We start from the raw sequence: 24552 nt of genomic DNA, 5'->3' as shown, positions 1-24552 counted from the left end.
TGCCACTGTATACTGCAGTGCAAAATATGGAGTTGCCATACATTTTTTAAGTTGTGCATACTGATTGTTAAATGAGAATGGATGAAGCTTTTTAAGTAGTAGGAAATGCAGGTGTACAGAAAGATTTCAGGTATCAGGAGATATTCTTGCTAGTAATGATACTAGAGATCCTGTGTTTCTACTCAGAACTTGTGAATTTGTATGTATGGATGGATGCATGATAGTGTGTGTATCACTTTTAAAATATGGCTCTTCACATGTGTGTATGCGTTTCCTGTGCATATAAAACCATGTCTGCACAAGCATATATTTCTAGGTTTATCTGCATGTGTCTAAGTTAAGGTGGTAATGGAGTGTCCACACAGGATTTGTATGTGCAAGTGTGCATGTTTGCATCATAGGCCATATCTTGGAACAGATGTGGGACTTTGCCGCTGGTTGATGTTAGCAATTGATCATCAGTTACACATCAGAGTTGAAGTGTTTGCAAATAGATTTGTATTCATATATCTGAATGCTGTATTATATTTTTAGAAGGGCTGTCAATTGATTAAAATATTTAATCGTGATTAATCACATGACTGATCATAGTTAACTCGCAATTTTTTATCTGTTGCTTTATGCAAATGTCTGTTTATTATTGATTTATTTATCAATGACAAATACTGTCCAGAATGTTTTCCAGAATAACCTCAAAGGTACTTTATGCTTAAAAAGATGTTGAAAGCACAACATGGCAAATCAAACCCAACACACAACAACAGATGGGCATAATAACCTGAATGTAATTTTCTTAGTAATACTAACATGATGTAGTGTCCAACTTTACACTTGTAAAGGTCAACTAAACAATGCTAATTAGACCGCAAGCAACAGCGACCCATTTCGCTAACGCTGTTGAAAGTTTGTCGCATGTAGAGTTGTCCAGCCATCTATGTTCCAAACTATTGAAGCTGAAATTCCTATTCAAAAGACCCTTTTATTTATTTCTGCTACGCACCATCTACAACATTTGTGTATGTACAGTGCACATGTCTGTCAGTAACTCCAGCATTTCATGTACAGTCCAAAAGCCCATGTGTTCATATGAAAGTTTATTCAAGAGTACGCTAGTGTGTCCACTTGTGCAGTTCCTATAAACCAAACCCAATCCCCAGCTGGTGTTTCTCAAGACGTCTCTGCCAGCATTTTTCCTTGCTGTCAGTGGAAAACTATGCAATTAGAAAACACCCAGTGAGATTGACAGCGGGATCACATACAATTTGACAAGGGGGCGCCACGGAAAGGCCCGTTGGATACCTAAGTATTTTTAATTAAACAGCTCTCTGCACTGGCAACGTGCTTTCCCCCACCAGTTCAAAGACTTCTGCTTTGACCCATGTGTTAAAAGTTTGTATCAGTTTTCCATGGCTGTGTTTTGCTTGGCGCCTTAGACACGCAACCCTAAATTGTCTTGTTTAAAAGCAAGTTTGTTTACAGTTCACTCTCTTTCTCGTGCTCTCTTTACCACCACCCCATTACATTACCACATGTGTGCAGTGTGATCAGGTTCAGGGTGTAGTTACCCACTCCCAACAGGCCCAATTTGTGTAAACACCTCTGAATTGAGTTAATTAAAAAAAAAAAAAAATGTAAAGATGAAATAAAATAATGTATATTAGCTAATGGAAAGATCACTTCTCCCTCCCTCATTCTGGTTGTATTTAAACGTTAGAACAAGTAAAATGTGCTCATCTGTTACTTTGACGCTTCATCGATAACATTTGTCCGTCTGATGTAAAATCGATATGACATACACTGACACAATTCCAGAGCAATGGCAAATGTGCTGTCATTTGTCATCGACTGGCAATAAAGATATGTCAGAATTGATCTTAGCCCCCCCCCCCCCCCCACCCCCCTATCTCTCTATTTCTCCCTTCTTCCCCCTCTCCTCCTTACTCTTTTGCAGTAGCGGCAATAGAAAAAAATAAATGAATGTTATTATGACTGAGGCATGGTCAGCCTTGCCAAACACAATTAATATTGGAGCAAGGGGCTGTAATGAATTCAGGACTTGCGTGTTATGTTTTCACTGAAATGCCCTGCCAGAGATGTTTAAAAAAAGAAAAGAAGGGGGATAGATGGATGGATGGTTGGGTGAGTTTATTCTCTGGTGGAAAATGTTTTGTTTTGGACCCCACTCAATATAGATGTTTTTAACAGACTTACAACTATTCCCTGATTTGTTTTGTTTTGTTTTGTTTTTTTTAACTTTCCCTCTTAATTCCATTTTTGGGTTAGCCGCCAGGGTGTTTTGTGCTCCACCATGAAAAAAAAAATTCCTTACTAACCTTGAAATGATAGCGTTTATGGATCCTTAAACCATGCTCAAACTGGAGGGAAATGCCCAATAGGTCTGCTTATCGTTAGGTGAGTGTGAGTGTGTTACACTTAGCCTGTATGATGTTATTTTATTTTAATAAGAATTTTGAATGTCATTTAGTAGTATTTTATCAGTATTTTTAAACACAGCACTGCTGGTCACCATCTTGCAACTATGATCAAACTGACAACACTGACAAAAATACTATTTATGAGGACCTTTAAAGCTTATTTTATTGTTATTCATAAAACAAACAAAACATTTGGAGATGTTTTAGCATGTTTTGATAAGAAAAAAGGTTAAAACTGGACTACAACGCCAATAATACAAAAATCAGGATGAAGGTCAGATTACAAAAATGCCAATTGTAATGCAAATACTAGAAACAGCACCAGGAGTGAGCCTTACAAATGATTGCCAGTTTGCATCTTGTACAGTTTATGTGTTTATGGATATTTTTGGTGTTGCTTTTTTCCCCCTTTGAACTTGCAATTATTGTACAGTTTCATGTGGCTCTACAATATATGTGTGGATGCTCCACTTTGTGTCCGCTGGGTGTGTGTTTGTGTGTCAGATTTGCCATCGTGGTTTTTTGCCGCTGGGTTGTGTGTACCCAAGTTGCGCCAGTGGTAGCAAGCAACATCTGTTTCGGGGTTGTTGTTCCTCTTGGCTGCTTTTCAATTGGATTTCCTCAAGCAGGGCCAAAAGCTGTCACCTCTGCCAGGCTCTGTTAGCAATCACCGCCGGCCCCTATATTAAGTAGGTGGTTCAGGGCTAAGCTAATAACTCTCCCTCCTCTCCTGAGCCATCACACACACACACACACAGTACTGATGTTGCTGCCGGCCTCAGTGTGTGCCTGTTTATGTGTGTACACACTCTCAGTTTACCTCTGTAGCTTTACACCCTGGCTCGGGGGTCCCCTCCTCAATGTGACAGCCCAACTGACTGGATGTGTGTATGTGGGAAAGAAAAAGGGAGAGTCCTAATAGCTCTTCTCAAAGAATAACTGATCCACTTTTCCTATTAATGTACAACAGGGTGGAAACAGGAAGTAAACTATGACCCCAACCCCACCCTCACACACGGACAATACTGTAAACTGTAATACGTCATTGAGAACTGAATAAACAGGTTAATGATACTGGATGGATATTATGGCCTCTGCACTATACAACACTTGCAACTCCCAGTGTGTCAAGACTATGGATTTGTTCGTAAATTTACCAGCAATGTAAACTTTTGAATGCACAATTACTGGGGTGTAAATGAAACATAAATCAAAGATGAAATTTCAGTTTGACTAAAGAGATTTGTGTCTTTGAAAATTAAGAACATTCCCATTCCCACTTGAAATTTTGAATGTGTCGAAACAGTTCATAAACACATTATTAAAGTAATGCATTTTCATGCATGCTTACATTTATTTGAACAACCTTTCCTGAAGGTGTGTGCGGTCAATCACAACTTCATTCACCTAGACACATTTTTTAGTTATGTTTACTTTTTGTTTGTCAACTGAAAACTGTCTTCCCTCTTGCTTGAGTTTAACAAAAGCTTGGTGTCGAAGCTTTTATTGGGAGGTGTTTACATCATCAAACTGACAGAGTGGCAGGCTGCCCGTCTACCTGCCTGTTTATCTGTCTTTTACTGTCTGCCTTGGTGTCTTATTGCCAGCGTTTCTGGCCAGCTGGAGCAGTTACACAGAGCTGGATTTGAACTGAGGACCTGCAAAGTATCAACTCCCTGTTTCACAGCTTTGACAGACACTTTGATTTGACATGCCATGAGCAGTTAAAGTGAAAGTTATGTATACATGTTAATTAAACTGTTTATGCTTGGAGGGGTCAGAGACATTAGCAAGCCCCAGCGTAGAAGTGTGAATTTCTTTTTCTTTTTCCCCCATCACAGCATTTTAACCTCTTCTGTCTCTCATTTCCGTAATTATTACCAGGTGTGAGGGCAGAATTTTTTCTCGACTTTTATTGCCAAGTGGGGATGCAGATAGCTCTATTTATGAAAAGTGTCTCTGTGTGTTTGAATTTAGGCCGAGATATTTGGTGTTCGAATACCTCCCATTATTGGCACTGGGTGACACACTGAAGCCTGGAATTCTCTAAAAGGATGTGAAAGTTGTGCTTCACCTGTTAAAAAGCAGCTGTTGGTCCAATTGAAAGATTAATTTCAATTCTATTTAGATTTTTTATGTAGAATTATTAAGTATAGATCACTTTTGATTTTGAGGAATGGCAGTGGCTGAAGTTCTTCTAAAAACTGCGTGGAACATGTAGTTTAAGATCACTATGTAAGGGATAATGTATAGAATGGCGGTCATTGTGGGGAAAATAAGTCCCGACAAGACGAACCGGACCCCGACGCGAAGCGAAGGTGTCTGATTTTGGGCCATTGACCAGTCAACAGTACATTTAGATCGAGCCAGAGGTCCGTAAATCTCAGTAGTCCTATCTTTAACTGTAAAACCAATTTCTGATTCATATCAGTACATTTTTACACCTTTAATGTTTGTAATGTACTGAATTTATTTTCAGCATTACTGCAAACCGTATTGTCCTACCAACCAAATGCAATGCAGGGCAGACATGATACAAAACAGCGGAAATGGAAACTTGTTTTGAGATCAGCATATGGAAATAAATTGAGGCATTGCTGAACAGAATAACCTGGCACCAGAAGGGCACATGCATACAGGCTCAAGCCAAAGCCCCTGTGTAAAGTGGCTTTATTAATGTCTCTTCGCCTTTGTGATTCAGTTACCACTGGATTGTAATTAAAGAGCTATTATTGGATGTGACCATAGTTGGCTTCAGCCCTGACACTAGTGTAACATTTTCTTTTGATGAGTGGCACTGATGAAATGATTACATAGTGTTAGTCATGGTAGGGACTTCCAATATAGACTTAGATATACTGTATAATCACACAGAAAGGAACTCTGACCCGGCTATTGTGGCAAACTGTATAGGCATCTACATTTGGGTCAACTTGCTGGCAAAGCTTATCACCCTGCATATTCATCTATGCACCCTGCTTTCACACTTTCACTGTGTTGAATACAGGAGAAAAAAAATTATGCAGTGGCAGATTATCCTGATTAACGTGGTGAGCTTGTCAGTAAGCTCTGCTGAAACTTGATGGTGAGCCATTCATTTGAATTAGGTGTGGTGAGGCTATGGAAACATCTTTAACATGGAGGACAGGGTGCCACCAGGACCAAGATTGAGTAGAACTCGTCTAGCAGAAGACTTAGTCACTGAAAACTGCATGAAATGTATGTTGTTTTACTATTACATTCATAAACATGTAAACAGTCTTTTGCTCTCATGCACTCCTCCTTTAGCACAAACACAGCGTTGGAAGTGTAAAAACCAGAGTGTTTTGGAAAGCTACTGGAGGCTAGACAGTGTTTCCCTATATACCGCATTGGCAACATTTTTGGAAAATATGCGTAGAAATTATGCTTCAGATTTCATTTGTTGGTATTACACAAAATTCATTATATCACCTATCATTATACCTCATGTTAACTTTCTATCCCTAAGCTGACAGCAGCAATATATTCTGGCATGAAAGAGAAAGCTGTCCTGCCAGTTGCTCGCTCCTTGCCAAGACACCACCCTCTCTCTTCCTTAATCATAGTTTTTGTGTCTTTACATTGAAAATTTCTTACCCAAGGACAATGTCATAAACTTGCTGTTTTCTGAGATTTCTACCTGCCAGTGCTTTGCTCACTAACTTCACACATTTGGGAGGTTGATGGAGATGGAGAAATAGGAGGTTAAATCCAGAGACATTGTTGACTGGGGATTTGTAACACAGAAAAAAAGGTGGAGTGACTAACACTGAGAGCATGGAGATACATTGTTACATTGTGTTCACTGTCAAAATACGGACTATACGTATTTACTATATGGACTTCAAAGCCAAGCCTCTTGTGGAGATTTGTGCGACTGCATTATATATGCAAGGATGAAGTACGCTAATCCTGACAATCTTTTATGCCTCCACATCAGTGATAGGCGTAGCCAGAGGAATATGTTTTCAACTTGTCTTTTCTTATGTCCAGTCGTCTAGCCGTGTGTCCTATTTGTGAAATTTTTATCTCAAGAACACCTTGAGGGAATTTCTACAAATTTGGCACAAACATCCACTTAGACTCAAGGATAAACTGATTAGAATTTGGTGGTCAAAGGCCAAGGTCACTGTGACTATACGGTAGATACTTTTGGCCATTACACAACACACACAATGATTCATATGGTAATTATGTTACCATAAAAATAATTGTGTATAATTTACTAACAGGATGAAATGATGATGGTAGGAACTTTTGTATGCACTTACTCATTGTCATAAAGTCGCATGAAAAAGATTTGGCACCCCTGACAATTTTCATTATTTTCATTTCATTTATAAATCATTGGGTGTTTGGATCAGCAATTTCATTTGAATCTATCAAATAACCAGTGGACACAGTAATATTTCAGTAGTGAAATGAGGTTTATTGGATTAACAGAAAATGTGCAATATGCATCAAAACAAAATTAGACAGGTGCATAAATTGGGGCACCCCAACAGAAAAATCACATTAATATTTAGTAGAGCTTCCTATAGCCTCTAATGAGTGTCTGGATTCTGGATGATGGTATTTTGGACCATTCCTCCTTACAAAACATCTCCAGCTCAGTTAGGTTTGACGGTTGCATGGACAGCCCGCTTCAAAGTATCCCACAGATTTTCAATTATATTTAGGTCTGGGGACTGGGATGGCAATTCCAACACATTGTACTTGTTCCTCTGCATGAATGCCTGAGTAGATTTAGAGCAGTGTTTTGGTTTGTTGTCTTGTTGAAATATCCAGCCAGAGCATAACTTCAACTTTCTTGGAATGCTGTGCTCTTTCACTGCCATGCATAACACCCCTTGTTATGACCAAATAACTCATCTGTTTCATCAGTCCACAGCATCTTATTCCAAAATGAATCTGGCATGTCCAAATTTGCTTTTGCATACCTCTAGCAACTCTGTTTGTGGCGTGTGTACAGAACAGGCTTCTTCTGCATCACTCTCCTGTACAGCTTCTCATTGTGGAAAGTGCAATGAATTGTTGAACGATGCACAGTAACACCATCTGCAGCAAGATGATGTTGTAGGTCTTTGGAGGTGGTCTGACCGTTCTCACCATCCTTCGCCTATGCCTCTCCAATATTTTTCCTTGCCTGCCACTTCTGGCCTTAACAAGAACTGTGCCTGTGGTCCTCCATTTCCTTACAATGTTTCTCCCAGTGGAAACTGACAGATGAAATCTCTGAGATAGCTTTTTGTAGCCATCCCCTAAACCATAATGTTGAACAGTCTTTGTTTTCAGGTAATTTGCGAGTTGTTTGAGGCCCCAGTGTTGACACTCTTCAGAGGAGATTCAAAGAGAAAAAAAACTTACAATTGGCGAACTTAAATACCCTTTCTCATGATTGGATGCACCTGTCTATGAAGTTCAAGGCTTAATGAGCTCACCAAACCAATGTTGTGTTCCAATTAGTCAGTGCTAAGTAGTTACAGGTATTCAAATCAACAAAATGAAAAGGGTGCCCACATTTTTGCACAACCTCTTGATTTCATACTTTATATTGATACACTAAAAATCTTTGTCTTTAAAATACCCCAGCACTCAGCTTTTATTAGAAGATGAATGGCATTCCACTGTGGTCATTTTTTTGTGAAGACAGAGTAAATTATTATGCTGCCTCAGAGGGGTGCCTAAACTTTTTCATACCACTGTAAATGCCTAAATCCAGGGTTTTCCATCACTGAATAAGGTTGCATGTCTGATGCTACAAATACCATTATAGCACTAGTTATTGCTTTTGCACAAGTTGAATTTGGGGAAGTTTAGCTCTGAATGAAAACAGAAGAGTTGCCTGGATTAACAGTGTCGTTTTCTCAGTTAAGTCTACTTCTCTATGATACCTTCGTAGATGTCCTGCCATATTTGTTGTGTTGCTTGTGGACACGTATGCTACACGCACATAGCATAGCTTACAAACTGTGAACAGTTTTCTTGTTGACAACTCAAATGTTGTTGACATAACTTAGCTGGATTTCAAAAGTATTTCCACACTGGTGGAATTTCATAGATGCAGGAGAGGGTTTGAGTTCACTTTATCAAATCAAATCAAATCAAATCAACTTTATTTATAGAGCACTTTTTATACATGGACATGTAGCACAAAGTGCTTTACACAAGAAAGAAAGAACAATAATAAAGAAAGCCCCTCCCTCCCACCTTCCATACTATATACATGCACACATACATACACACACACACACAAACACACACACACACACACACACACACGTACACACACAGACACACACACACACAGACACCTGCACACTCTTACTACTGGCAATAAGGAGACATGGCAAGGCACTGAGGATTGAGGAAACGCCACCTTTGGGGCCGTCCACACTGGGAGGAGTCACAGGCTGTGCCACGGGGGGCACCAGTGCCCAGGCCCCCCGACCCTGACAGACAACAGCTGGCCGGGCCGAAGGGACCCAAGGACAGCACCCCAGCAGCAACCCAGACATAGCTCCCAGTGTGGAGGACCCCCCTGAGGAAACTCTGGAGTTAAATCTTAAAAACTAATGACATAAGATAAGATAAAAACCCTGACAAAAGATAAGTAAATGGAGTGAACAGTTAAAAGGATAAAAATACGTAAGATGATAAAATAAAATAAAAAATAGTACCGAAGATAAATAAAAATAAAATTATTTAAGATTAAAATCGTTTTTTAAAAAACAAGACAGAAGCAACAACATAAAATACGATAGAACCACATAAGAATGGAATAAGAATTTAAAGTATTAGTTAAAAGCCTGATAAAAACCTTCCCTTAAAAATATCAACAGTCTCTGCAGACCTGAGGTTCTCCGGCAGGCTGTTCCACAAGTGGGGGCCATAGTGGCTAAATGCCGCCTCGCCGTGGGTTTTAGTTCTTGGTTTTGGTATGGATAAAAGGCCAGTGCCGGAGGACCTCAGGGTCCGCGAGGGTTGATATGGTAAAAGCAGGTCAGATAAGTAGGAGGGCGCAAGGCCGTTAAGACATTTAAAAACCAGTAAAAGAACCTTAAGCGGACGGGGAGCCAATGCAGTGACTCTAAAACTGGTGTAATGTGCTCCTGCCCTCTGGTCCTCGTCAGCACGCGTGCGACTGAATTTTATAATACTTGGAGATTTAGAGTACTCTTTTTGGGAAGACCAGAGAGCAGGGCATTACAATAATCTAAGCGACAGGAGATAAAAGCATGCATTAGCACCTCCGTACTGGCCTGGGAGAGAAACGGGCGGACTCTGGCTATGTTCTTAAGATGATAAAAACCTATTTTCATCATATTTCTGATATGTGGAATAAAATTCAGCTCAGAATCAAAAGTCACGCCCAGATTTTTTCCTTCAGGACCTATAACTAAAACCTCAGTTTTGTCCTGGTTGAGCAGTAGGAAATTCACTGCCATCCATGACTTGATGTCTACAATGCAGTTAAAAAGGGCATCAATTTGCTCTGTGTCATCAGGAGACACGGCAATGTACAGTTGTGTATCATCAGCGTAACTATGGAAGCTGATGCCATGTCTCCTGATGACATCCCCAAAAGGAAGCATGTAAAGATTAAAAAGAAGTGGACCTAAAATTGACCCTTGGGGAACCCCACATCCGCTTTCATGGGTTCCTGAGGAACATGTATCCATACTTACATAAAAGCATCGACCTGTGAGATAAGAACAAAACCAGTTGAGGACAGTACCAGAGAGGCCGACCAGATGGCTGAGTCTGTGTCGCATTTATCTACGGTTGCTGTGTCGCATTTATCTACGGTTGCCATAGTGTCTTTTGATTGGTTGTAGCTTTAGGTTAGAGGAGGTAGCGTAAATTCACTAGGCTACAACGTGCTGTGTGTGTGTTTTTTCCACCTTGGCACGCCTGCCGGACATGATATTTGGGATGTGGCCCTTGATTCCACCTTTTTTGATTTCAATGGTCAAGATTGTGACGTCATTTCGATCAATATCCGACTTACAATTGAGATTGTGACCCTCCTACTGAACACACAGACTTTTAAAAGTGTCTTTTTCCCCAGGTTCCCTACACAGACATACGTCAACGGACTCTTCAGATATCCAGACTATACCTGGTGATAGTTGTTGTAACTATCGGTGGTTAAGTGGACACTGCAGAGACGGGTGTTGGTGGTGATTTTGAACTCTCCACAGTAGCTCCTCTTGACAAAATCAATCCATCGTTTCCTTACGTTTACGTCCGTAGGAAACTTGAATAAGCTAATGGCGCCGTTAACACTAGAACGGCCAAGACGGTCATTTTGACCGTTTTCAAATTTATATGTGCAATAACTTTGTTGAATGAAGAAATGCAATGTTGCCCTTTCATGACTTTTCCTAAATGTGTCTGAATTTTAATTTTAAATAGTTTTTATATAAATTACACAAAAGACAAAGAAAATATTATAGATTCGGCCACAAGCGGTCATATTGACCGCTCATCATTTCGCGGGTTTCATTGTTTCATTTTTCGCGCGGTTTGCTGCTCTCTTTGTCTCTCTTGTCTCTGTGTTAGCGTCTCCAGCTGCTCTTCCTTGGACATGATATTTGGAATGTGGCCCTTGATTCCACCTTTTTTGATTTCAATGGTCAAGATTGTGACGTCATTTCGATCAATATCCGACTTACAATTGAGATTGTGACCCTCCTACTGAACACACAGACTTTTAAAAGTGTCTTTTTCCCCAGGTTCCCTACACAGACATGAGTTGAATATCTATTTAAAGTCCGTGTAAAGCAGCAATACATTTGTGTTATGAGTTTGTCACACCACAGAAACATGTGTCATTGGCCACTGAGCCAAATTTGAAAGATTAAAAAAAATTAAGTAAGTATATAAAATTAGGTCTCAAAATCATGGAAAAACAAGCACTTCTCTCTGCTGTGTAACGTGTCAGATAGAGGCGCTGGAACCACGCCCACGCCCGGGAGGGGAGCCTCCTCTGTGTACTGTACAAGGACGTAACCTACAGTAACAATGGAAGCTAGCAGCATCATCGGAGGGAGGGACCCTGTGTTAGCGTCTCCAGCTGCTCTTCCTTGCGAATTTACTTGTGAGTTAATTATTATATTAGCTGCATTTTATAGCCTGGTTGGCACCATGGGCAAACAAAAACGGGAGTTCCCCCCTCCGGCCGCGGCAGCCGGCACAAGGTGGGCAGCAGCGGCAGCAACCACCGCAGCAGCAGCAGACACGGACACGGAGGCAGTGCCGGTCCGAAAGAGCTGCAAACGGAACCAAATGTCGGACAATTGGAATGCCACAAGCCCGTGTGTGCTAGCTGTGCGAGGAGAGCGGAGGTAATCTGTGGAGACTGTGACCAGTGATCGGAATGGCTCTTTTTTTGTATTAGAGCAGCTCGTTTCCAGCTTTTTCGATTATTATTTTGTATTATATATAATTAAGAATTAAAATTAATTCTTTAATAATCAAATAAGTTACTTTTAATTATTATTTTCTTGTTCTGAGATTTCTCTATTAAAATCATGTGTAAATATGCAATAATTACGGTTTACTATGTGCGATGATATGAATATTGATAAATGTATAATTAAACTTGTTAAAATGTACATTTTTCTGTTATTTCGTTTTAAGAAAAATATCATGACAAAATGAATGCATTCATCACTCAACTGGGTGTTAACATGAGAGATTACAGAGTTTAAAATCTAGCGGTCAAAATGACCGTTGCGGCCGTTCTAGTAGTGTTGGAATTTCGGCCGTTCTAGTGTTAACCTGCACACTGTGGCATCCAGGAAAGATGCACGAGCGACCTGGAGGAGACATGACTGGTTAGCTGACTGGTTGACTGGTTAGCTGACTGGTATTTTGTAGGTTTTACAAAAAGCACATTTACATTGTGTATACGAAATATGCCTAGATTGTGCCACTTTAGACCAGTGAAAAAATATCACTTACTGCCTGTTATTTGTTGGTTTTTAGATGCCACTGTCTTGACAACTTCACCATAATAATTGTAACTGAAAGGTCACAGGCTCAATCCTGGCAGCCACAAGTACATCCATCAACAGATTTATATTCTGTAGAAAGTATCCTTCAGCTAAACACTACATGCTCATTCACTTGGCTGAATATGTGATAAGCCTCTAATCAGTTCTGCTCACTTGGAACTGATGCAGTTTAGTGAAAATGGTAATTCAAGCCACATTTTATCTAATAATGCAAGGGCTGTCAATCTACATAGACAGGATATGAAAACACATATTTGCCAATGAGCTTTAGTTTTGGCATTCCAGAAAAATAAGCTTTTTTAATTAATTTAAGCAATATTACCCGAGAGGGTGTGCTTTAACGTAATTTGAGCACGACAGTGATGCTGTCAGCAAGCAGCACTGAAGTGCTCAAATGACGTTAAAGCACACCCTCTCGGGTAATATTGCGATTATACAACTAATACCAACACAAATAAAATGTATAATCAAAATATATCCATGTTGATGGACATTTTGCGCTCAAATTTTGAAGGTTTTTGTGAGTGTGCGTAGCGTTTCCATGGAAACACATGGGGTCTGACTAATAACTGAAACAAAATCAGTCACGTCAGTAGACTCATATATGTAATGGAACGTAGTTTACCACTCCAGCAAATAATCCAACCCTTAGTAACGACCTAGCAACAGAAAGGATTTTCTAGTCCCAGATGAGTGAACTCTGAGCTGACGTTAATGTTTTATCGCGGTCTCGGAATTTCCCGAACTAAGGCGTTTATTTGGGACCAAGTGGCAATTTGGGACAGGCGTTTAATTCCTCTCAAAAATCCGTGATGAAAATGTCACAAACTTCACCAGCTTCTCTGTGAATTCTCCGGCATCCTGCTGGGCAATAGTAGTCTTCTGCAAGTGAAGTTGTTGCGGCGGAGGAAACGATTCAGCCAACCAGCACTCACAGATAACTCCTCATCTCTGCTGTCACTCACGGTGGCGTACATTTGTTTCGCCATCGCCCTGATCATTTTGTGGGACACTCTCTCTTGGCGTGCCCGTTTGCTGATAACTAATTCCCGCATGTTTATCTCAGGCTCCTCGCTAGCCTTCTCCCTCCCTCCACCAGGCAGCCTGGCCCTGTTGCTGTCCTCCTCGGACAGCTCAGTTTTATTTTATCGCCAATCTCTCACTCTCTTGGGGTCGACAGAGAGACGTCTAGCGGCTGCTTCTCCTGACTTTTCCTCTGTATAATTATTTTAAGGCAGAAAGTTTGAATTTCAAGCCGTACTTTGTATTTTTTTTGCTGCAGCTCTGACAGTTACTATGTTGCCATGGAGATGGATACACTATTGCCACAGACTTGGCGGAGTAATATTTTGAGTAATGAGTCAGGTGTGCTGTCATGCTGATTTGAGCACGGTCTAAATGTCTTGTTGACCAATCAGATTGCTTGGTTGGAACTACTTGTTGTATAATTGACATTTTCACATAAGTTGAAGCTATTAAGGAGACACACTTGGTTGAATAAAGCATCTATTACAAATATTACCAGTGGTTGATGGATCACCTTAAAAATTCTATGCACTTAGTTGATGCTTTAAGGAAGATAGAGTTACAAGGACAGCAGAGGTAGAACATGGTACATTTCCAAAAGGAGGTTGGCAATGTCACAAACTGACAGTAAAAGGATTAGAACCACAGCATCCTTGTTTAATATAATTAATATAGAGTTCTTGTAGGAAAAAAAAAAATCTCTGACTTTAATGTGTTCTCTCTGCTTTCTCAGACAAAGCTCTCGGTATCTGATAAGAAGGAACACTCTTGTGAATTTAAACAAATCCTATTTTCTGACTTGTGTTGCACCATTGTATATCTCTCTTGGGTAATAATGTTTTTGGTCAAACACAGTGTTTGTTGGCTTTAACTTTTTAAACATACAATTGTTCCCTAATTAGCTGGATGCTAATTAATTTATGCTCCCTTGTTTGATGTACAGTATAGCAATACTTTGAAAGCAACTGCAACCATTCTTTGCATAAATTTGTAACATTTGCTGCTGAGTTCAAAAGAACCAGGACTGGGTTTAGAAAAGCACACATGCATTTAAATAATGCGCCCCATTTTTTGTCTGTTTGTTTTTAGTGGGAATATTAATGAATTAACATTTTAAACAATCTATCATTATTGTTGTGCTACCGCTTATTTTTAACTCAATTATATTTTAATAGATCATTTTTCTTAATGTGCACAGTATGTTCTCCCCACTTTGTTTAGTACACAACAAAAGATTAATTACAAATGAGAGGAATGATCAAAAACATGATAATCAAATTGCAACAGTAAGTTAGAAATTGCTATTCTAATGCAATACAATAGGGTACGTGTTTCAAATTAACCACCCACTGTCTGTTGTTGTATATGTGTGTGCCTGTTTGTGTGCATACTGTATGTGTTAAAAAGGAATTTATGACAACAGTATTCTCCAAATCATGAAAAATTCTATATAAACTACTCTGCTTACGCTTTTAGGTATTTGTCAGAGAGCTTGTATCACTGCATTGACATCCTGGTCAAGACAGTGCCTTTGCTGCACATTTTTTGTGATATGTACTTCAAGTTATTTGCTTTTTGACTTTGAACTCTGTAAACAATCAAATACTAACTTAATTATCAGTCAGCCTGTATCACATACTAAACCAGAGCCAGCTTCCTTTTTTTGCAGCTAGGAGTTTATTCCAAAGACAGGGAGTTCAGTAGGCTCTTTTTCTGACAATGTTGTCCCTGTTTGTTTGATTGCATGGAGGCCTGTCTGCTGAAATCATATGCCATGTGAAAATATTTGGAGTTAAAACAATCCGTCAAGTATGACAAAGCAAAGCTGATTGGTAAGACAAATCACATAATATAGTATAGCCTCTATTAACATGTAGGATTGAATAAAAGTCTGAGTTTTTCATGTTATGAGAGTGTTTAGATCAGCCCTCCACCACTGCAGCCCTATAGTTTCTTTGAGCTACAGTGGCCTGTAGCTGACTGAACAATCTCACTGCATTTGAATGTTATAGTAAAGGGAGTAAGATAACAGGTACAATTTGGAGCTGATATGCCAGTGCCTGTAAAACAATATATATCAACTTGCCTATAGACTTTTAAATGGGATAAAACTGAATATGTGTCTCTTGCTCTTTTGGAACTTTATTTTACAATGGAGCAGCATTATTTTTTCTTTTAAATCAATAACATTCTATACTGCATAAGGTTGTCTCCTGCACATGCAATTGTAGGTAAGCAGTGTAGATATAAAATGTGTAGGTCTCATATCTCTTGTTACGCCTGTTGTCTTCAGCATGTCAGATACCAGCAGAATTGTCATTTTAAAGAGGATGGATATCCTAAGATGCCACCTGACAGGCCGACAGGGCAATTCAGTCCCTGGAGGACAGGAGAGCAGCCAGTAGCAGGTGAATGGGCAGTAGCTTGGGCTAGAGGTCGTCATTGTCAGCCACCGTCGGCCTGTCACTCTGAATGGGCCCCCAAATCATGTTGTCAATGGTGATACATTGAGATCCCCTGCAGGCAAAAATTGGAAGCTCCAAACTCGACTTGATTGATGCATTGACCAGGTTGTGTCTGCCTGTCTCCAGGAAGTGTCCTTACCTTCTTTAAGATGAAGCAATACAGAAACACTTTAAGAAGTGAAAGGGGCATGATGTACTTTTAAAAGTTTGTGCAAGTTAGAGCCACATCAAGGTGCTGTTGGCTTATCAAAGAATCTACGATATCTATCAGCCTTGAAATTTATAGGATTTTACTTGCCTTTTCATTTTTCTCTGTACATGTTTTTGTGGCACTATTTAATCGGTGTTCTGAGAATGTTGTTCTCACTGTTTCCTTTGAGGCAACAGTATTACATTATGACCTGAAGGCGAATGCACAGCTTGTACATTCAGTGGATGCCACAATGGATTGGAATGAAAAATATATTTTTTTTCTGTGACCAAAAGTGCAGCCTTTATGCATCCAAGGGCATGGCATTCTTGGGCCCTTTGTCGAAAAACACAGACAGAACACGGGCACTTGAGATTTTCTATTTCGATAAAGCAGTGTGGAACCTTGGGTCTGAGCCTTTGATGACTTAGTGGGGCCTGGAATGAGGAGCACAAGTATTGTAGACGAAACAAACGCAAGCTGAGCCTGACAGAGGTAGCCTGGTTTGGAGAAGTTGCACTTTTCAAATCCTGCTTCTTTTCTCACTACTTTTCACAACACTCTTATTCAGCTTTGCAAAGACGACAGAGAGTACGAATCAACCAAACCCTTACATGTCGCTCCACTCATTACTTCTGAGCTTTTGTTTTTTACTGGGGGATAAGAGAGAAAACAACTGTAACAACTTTGTCCTCTCTCTCTCTCTCTCTCTCTCTCTCTCTCTTTCTCTCTCTTCCTTCCTTCCTCTCTCTCTTTCTTTGTCTGTGTTTGCAGGGCCTGTTCATCTTCCTGATATATGGGGTGTACAACACAGAGGTAAGTCTGCATTGTGTCTCAAGGCTGTCGGAGTGAATGAGAGAAATGACAAGTTTCTGATGGGCTCCCTGCTTAAAAGCTGTGTGGGTGGGGTGTGAGAGTATGAGTGTGTATGTGTGTGAACGTGTGTCTGTGGATGGGAGGAGGGATGGGAAGGAGGGGAGGGGACATCGTTTCCACGCGAGCGTCCCGCTGCCCTTCATGCTTGGACTAACTTATATGCATCCGAGTCCGACCATTAAACACTGACACGCCGCAGTTCTCAGCCACTCATTCTTCACCCACATTGGCTAATATTTCACTGCCTCTTTAAGTTTTTAAACTCACGGCCCTCCATTTAGCATCCTGACAAAGCCACTGGCCAGGGCTTTGCGGGACCCCAAGCAGTAACCATAGTAGGACACAAAAAGAAAAACAATATGCAGCCAACAATATGCAATGAAGGTGTGAGGATATTGTATTGAGAGGCTGCTTTATTACCATTTAGATACGCCGTGGCTCTGTGTCAGGGTGGAGGGTGGTTGAGTGGCGAAAGACCAAGTGATATGATTTAATGGATGAGACGCAAGTGCTGAAAATCATTCTTGGTCAAATGTGGCTCTCAGTCTATGTTAATAGGATTCTTTTTGTGTGTTTTTTTGTGTTCTTGTGTGCTTCTTCTCTGTTTTGACACTTTCCATTCCAAACTTTCAGCAGTTAAAAATCTAAAAGGGTTTTTCCTTATAGTACAGTTAACCCACCAGGACACAGAAATGTCACTCAACAGCCATTTTTTGTAATAGCTTTATGAATATTAGGACTTAAAAGTCATTAAATAATCTTAAACGTCTGAGATCTTAGTTATCACACACATTTTATCTAATTCCCCTCATGCATCTTTTAACTTCTTTTTGTCAAAATGACTGTCACTGTCTTCTCACTTCATACTTGCACTTACCTGTTGGCAAGATGTAGATTAACCTTAATCACTCTAATAGTCATAGTCCTACATAAAACCTACCTTACCTTCATACTTACTTCTAACACCTGAATAAGATGATTTGTCAAAAAAATTGGTCTTAAATTCGGTTAAAAATTAGCTCGAAAGGGTCCTAAAAGGACGTAATTTAGGTGTCGGATATGTTGAGACACCCTGGGTATGTTGTAGAGGAGAAGCCTGACTGTCAAGTCTGTTAAGACCTGTCCCTGAGTCACAGGCGATGCACCAGCAAAGCAGAGCCACAGAAGGTTGACCCTTCACACTGTGAAATAAATCAACACTACATTCTTGCTTAAGTGGCTTTTTTAGTGCTTGGGAATTCATTTTCTTACTCTCAAGTTGTCCTTGACCCTGGGGTCTGCACAATTTGTGAGCAGCTCATGTACATGTTCCGCTTTTCAAAAGGACCACACTTCTTTGTTAACGTTTGAAAAAAACAGATTTCATTTCATTTCTTTTTCTTCCTTTGAACCATCACCACCTTTCTGAGACACTCCTTTTTATCTCCCACACCTTGCTTGCCTTTCGTTTTGCATCTCTAACTTGTCTAATGTTTGACACAGAGCACTGCTGGCTTTAGGTTTTACCCCCATGACACTGACAAAGGAAATACTTGTTTAATAGAAAATAATACAAATCAAATGGGAATGGTCAAACTGTATTTCTTGTTTCTTTCCTGTAATCAGAATGGCAGGGAGATTGGCCAATGTGAGACAGGGAGGTCCCTGCTCTTCTGTATTTGTTTATGCTACCCAGCCTTGATGGCTGGGGACAGTAACTCCTCCTTTAATTACATTATGTGACACATTTAGCTGCTCTGTGTAACAAAGTCGATAGAATGAATAAAAAACTTTGCAAAGTTGCTGTTAGTTGTTAACCTGCTAAAAAATTAGTCTTTATTTTGAAGAAATGTTGCTTTGATATGCTAAAGTGTTGAATTAACTAGTGCCTCAAAGTCAGAAAATGCTCCCATTCATGATAAGTCTATAATTACAAATATGGCGTGGAAGACAGTCTGTATCTGCTGCTATTACACTCAAAATGCAGTGTTTTAATTGCTAATTACCTGACAATAGCTTTCCATTATTCATTGCAATTAGCTTTTCCTTGGTGGTCACCTTGTAATCCCACGCTTTGATGACCTTTTATTTCCATCAGCTCCAAGGATGTCGGCAGGTGTTGTCGGGCGCACTGCTTTCATATGGTAATCGCTTAGCGCCCATTTACATGGGGAACCACGCTTTGCATCATTGGGAAACCTTGAGTGTGCGCAAAACTCTTAAACGCATAACGATCATCTAAAACAATGCCCTTCCCCTCATTGTCAAATGATTAATTAAGTTGTGTCATGTAATTGCCTCAGCACGCCGGCTGCTTTTGATATCAGTGAAATCCCCAGGACTTACTTTTCCCATTAAATTTTGTTAAGACGGGGCCGCTCCAACATCTGCACTGTGTCGAAGGCCCTCTGTCAGAAATAATAGGAGGGTTTTGGAAACATGATGCTGTTGATTCTGCTTTGTCACAAGGCTTGGGCTATCTTCATTATGTATCCCTTCAACGTTGGTATGTATGCAAAACATCCTCCGTATACACATGCTGTCTCTGAGACTGCTTGTGTGTGTTCAGTGTGGTGTCATAATTTATAACACGCTGCGACTTAATGAAGCCATAAGCCATAATGCATATTCACTAACGTGGTGGGCTGGGCTGGGATGGGCTGTAGTGATGAGTGCCCAGCCGCCACAAATTTACAGTGAGCGCTGACAATGTGAACGGGCTCATGCACTCGTGCATGCACACCGCACACACCTCATAAATGCTAGACATTTTCCATAGAAGACTTCAGTCTATTAAACGGAACTACAATATTCTGTCCTTTGGCTGCTGTGGCAAAAAAATGTCCCCCGTTTGTGGGACAATAAAGGAATACTGATTCTGATTCTGATATAGATAGACAGAACTTCCTGCTGTTCTATGTTTTTTCATTTAGACTTTTTGATGAAGATGTTTCAGTACATATATTCAATAAAGATAAAGATAATCATCAGCTTTTAATGAATTCATTTAAAATAACATTATTAAAATGAAAAAAACAAGTCATTACTCAATCAGGTATCGTAACCTGCCAGGAGGTAAATGCATTCATTGACAGCTGCTGTTGTGTGACAACAGTTTTATATATTACCAAATTTTAACTCAATGGACAAATAGTAATTGCTTAGGAATTTGTTGGATCAGTTTAAGTTTGAATTTAAAATTTTGAATGTTATTTTCTACAAAAAGCAAAATGTACTTTTTTTTTTTTTTAAATTGTACTAAGTGAAATGTATCTGAAATGGATCATTAATACTTATACAGTTATATGATTAAGTTAAATGATTTGTTATACAGTTGCAAACAAATCATTTAGAGGGATTTAAAAAAATGCAATTAAATATTTGTTGTTAAGTGCCTCCTAAATTGTTTGATAATTGTGATACTAGATACATCATATTTACATCAAACATTTGTTTATTATTAGTATTCTTAATCATTCATAAGTATTTGGATCGGTTCAATTACAAAATGCAATCAATACATTTTCTCATGAAAATCTCATGAGTTCACCAGTTAAATATAATTTAACGTCATCAACGTTATAGCTTGGCTTTAATCAGAAAACTTAGAATTAACTTTCACAGTTGTACAAAATGATTTATGATTTAATTTTTTTTTTATAATTTTTTCATTTAAAATGTTTTTTACCCCCAAGGAATTTAGTTAATAAGCAAGTTAATTACAAATTAGGTTGTGGATTGGTAATATGGCAACTGAAATTGTATGTACGGGTACCTTATAACCAAAATTTAGAAATTCTTGTCTGGTATTGTATGTGTTAAATGACAGTGTGCAGTACACTGTTTCATCCGGAGTGTAAAAATGTAATCTGTTCTGCTAGGGCGGTCCCTTCTCCTCCAATAGCTCCATTTGTTGGTCCCGGCGCTCTATGCTGACAGATGATAGCTTGAAGTCGTCTCCTTAGTTTGCCAGCTCTATGTGTCACTTTCAAGTCCCATTAGCCACTGGGACATACTAGAACACCCTCTCACATGTACATGCACAAACACACACACATGCACAGTGCACACACACTTCCCCAACCACTGTTCGTGCCCTCAAAGACGCTAAAGATTTGTTCCATCTCTCGCACGTTCTATTTTCTATTCTCCATTTTACACTTTGGGTGCAGGCAGGAGTTTGCTGTGTTTGCTGTGAAAGATTTTTTGTTTTGATTCATTGTAAGTGTGTTTCATTGAGCGCTGTGTCAGATACACTTATCTCTTTCTCTCCCATTCTCTCCCTCTCTCTTTCAGGTTCGGAGCACGGTCAACAGGATCAAGGAGAGGAGAAAAGCGCTTAATTTTTCAGTATGTAATCCTCTATTTTCCTGTGTGTGCATATGTCTTTGTGTGAGTCTCTGAAAGGCACTGGTGCGACAGACCCAATTTTCCCAGCAGCTTTTTCTTTTCATGGCAAAAAATAAAAATCTCTGCTCTAGCAATGCCAATGAAAGCTGGCCACAAAGCAGCATTGTACATCTGCTAGCCTCTCACCAGTAGACAGTCCATGTTAGATGCCCTTATACATCAAACTTGGACCCTCTGTAATAGCCCCCCTCCCTTCCTCACTCTGTCCATTGCTGCACCTTCATCCCAGCAATGTCAAGCTCCGTGGTGGGTTACAAGTTTCTAATCCAGGACAAGCAGTCCCCTGACATTAAAGTGTCAACCTAGTATTTATACCTTCTTGGATGTGGCTGTTTGGCTGAAGTGGTTGGATGCTGTGTGTGTGTGTGTGTGGGTGTGTGTGGATGGGTTGGTTGGGTGTATGTGTATGTTTAGGAAGATCATAGCCTACGCCAAGCACTTTCAAAATACTTAATAGTCTCACACACACATATGGACAATTATAGACCCTGGTACCTTGACAACCACCCCTTCTCATCATTCCACACTCCTGTGCCCCGACCATCTCGCAAGCACACACACAAAATGCGTCTTGTCTTGAGTGATCACATTATCTCCACTCCGCTTTGGCCTGTAACACTTTGTGCTACCCCTCCCACTGCACCCTGACCCACCCATATGTACCCCCCCAGTATTTCCCACCCTCACGTACTTCAGGTCATTGAAGAAGGAATGAAACCATTTCTGGAGGCAGATTGATTTTTAAAATATCAGTGTGCCCCTACTTCTTTTTGACCCCCCCACCTCAGAGGTGGACACTGTAAAGATGAGGAGAAACTAAATAAATAAATAGACAAATTTAATGTGTCTGTGTGTAAGGTGGATGGCCCCAGGGGGGCCCCCCTGCCACCAGGTGCAGTCTGATATATTGGCTGCTCATGTCAGTGAGGCCCCCACATCTACCGTCATTTTTACTGCTTCCTCTCCCCTCTGGTGGTGGCAATTTTCCAATCTTGCCGGGTTCCGCTACCAGAATGCGTTTTTTAGCCATCTCTGCCGCCTGACGGTTTTTAGCTAATGCTATTTTGTGCCATAAATCCTGCTTGAAATACTGTATGTACCTGTCCTTTGGTTAGACGGGAGACATTTGGCTCTAGATGACCGCACATGCTCCTATATATCCCCTTGTTGTAAAACATAGGATTGGGAAGTGTTCCACGGTGCAGTATGCTGAGGGATAAAGAGGCTTTGGCGATGTTACTGCATATGGGGTCATTTGAAGACGAATGGCACTTGTCGGAGATAGAGGGGTTTATATGTTGCATTATTTGTAACGATTGAAAGGTTAATCCAGTGGGTTAATTCACTGCTTAGAAACTTCAGTTTAAGGATTTAAAATGGTGGTTTAAATTTTGAAAGATCATTGGAAACTTTTGATAACAAACATTACAAGCAGCCAATACCATGCTATGTTTAGGTCAAACCCAACCTGCTATTGATCTACCAGATATTCAAAAATCTCTTGGATGACTGTGTGTGATACAGATTTTTAAGCCCGATGAGTTGATGCACCCTCATTTACTGTATCTAAACGGTGCACATGACATCAGATTAAATGTGTTCTATACAACCATATACAACCATATACTCATTTAAATATTCTGGGAACAATTTGATTATATATTGCTCCTGGTACAGTGACATGACACACCTCTGACCTTGACGACCTCTCATATAAATTCCACCTAACCTAATCAAACACTCTCCCCTCTTAAATTGCACCCTTCTTTCGACCTCTTTAGGCCTCTTCCTCATGGTAGCCCTCTACACACCATTTTTAGCCCCGGGGGGTCGGGTTTTATACTCACACACGCTCACACATACACACATTTTGACCAGTGTAGCCTGCCTGTTTGATACCAAGTACCTCCTGACCCACCCTGACCTCCGTCTTCTACACACACAGCAAGATTGCTTTATGAAATAAAGCTGTCAGTTGCACGACCCAAATAAAAAACTACCCCCCTTCAATACTCCATACCTCTGACACCACTGAAATATAGATATAAATTGGAAGCGGATTAGTTTTTTTGATCTTAATTCAAGTTTTGACAACGTATAGGAAGCCAAGAGTTGGCTGGATTCAGTCTTGTCTCTGAAAGAAATTAATTGAATTGGAATGTGACTTAGTAGTTGATATTTCTTTTTTGTTTTGATAGTTCTGGTTTAATGCAAACACAAGTCAAATTTATTTTGTATCATTTATAAAATATGTGGAATAGATATAGGAAAAAACTCAAAATTAGGCTGGTGACCCTTGTGATGATATTAAAGTTTGTTTGCATCACTAGTGATCAACTAGGAAAGCTTTATGTATTGTAGTGCATTCCTTCAAAAGTTATTAGACCCCACAGTGACCTCGTGCAGCTGACACTGCCTCCTCATTTTTTACAGAACTGTGCCAGTTCCCGACCATCCAGCTCAGTTACCAGCTCTCGCCCTGTCAGTTTTCCATTAGGAACTACTTCAAACCAGGAGGAGGAGGCCACCTCTACCTACGGCACCCCTGACCCGGGGAAGGGGGAAGAGAGGACCAGAGGTGAGTTCACATACCAGTACCATAAAACCATGAGGAAAATCAGGCCCTTTGACCTCTCCACTTTTAAGTCAGTGGGGGCAATATTTTCTTTTTGACCCTCTGTTTTCAGTCACTGACAATCATGACTTTTCATAGTCACTAGAAATATTTTTGTAATATCACCATTAGCATATGGTATACATTGAAACAATTACATCCAAAGATTTGCATTAATACTGTAGACGTTTTACACCATGGACATATAAACTCATCAAACACAGGTAATAAGTCAAGCAATGTGCGCGGGCACTGTTTTTGAGAGTTCTGGATCACTGGCATGGCTTAACATATATGAAATACATATCGTTAACGTTGCCATGTTAATTAGTGACATATTTGCCTGTTTTGACAAGTAAATCTGTTTGGTGCGAGGAAGATCTCCAGTAAGACACAGAGACCTTCTTAAATTGAAACAATAAACTGCTAATGATAGTTCTATGCAGCAATACATGTAATCTATGAGTCTTACCTACTTAATTTGTATTTGTTTAAATCAGATTCTACTCCCCTC

The 24552-nt window shown here is 40.0% G+C and overlaps 1 protein-coding gene across 4 annotated transcripts in view; it reads left to right on the top strand.

Annotated features, from left to right (window-relative positions):
• LOC115591846 (adhesion G-protein coupled receptor D2) overlaps nucleotides 1-24552 on the top strand; it is a 90949-nt gene that overhangs the window by 31841 nt on the left and 34556 nt on the right. For all 4 annotated transcript variants that reach the window (XM_030434210.1, XM_030434209.1, XM_030434208.1 and 1 more), the window contains 3 exons: nucleotides 16934-16975; nucleotides 21311-21364; nucleotides 23858-24002. In XM_030434210.1, coding sequence (XP_030290070.1) covers nucleotides 16934-16975; nucleotides 21311-21364; nucleotides 23858-24002 — 241 coding nt within the window. The remainder of the gene's footprint in view (nucleotides 1-16933; nucleotides 16976-21310; nucleotides 21365-23857; nucleotides 24003-24552) is intronic.

The sequence above is a fragment of the Sparus aurata genome, chromosome 11, assembly GCF_900880675.1.
Source record: "Sparus aurata chromosome 11, fSpaAur1.1, whole genome shotgun sequence".
NCBI lineage: Eukaryota > Metazoa > Chordata > Actinopteri > Spariformes > Sparidae > Sparus > Sparus aurata.
Note: the sequence above shows the minus strand (reverse complement) of the source record. Positions and strands in the feature narration are given on the sequence as shown.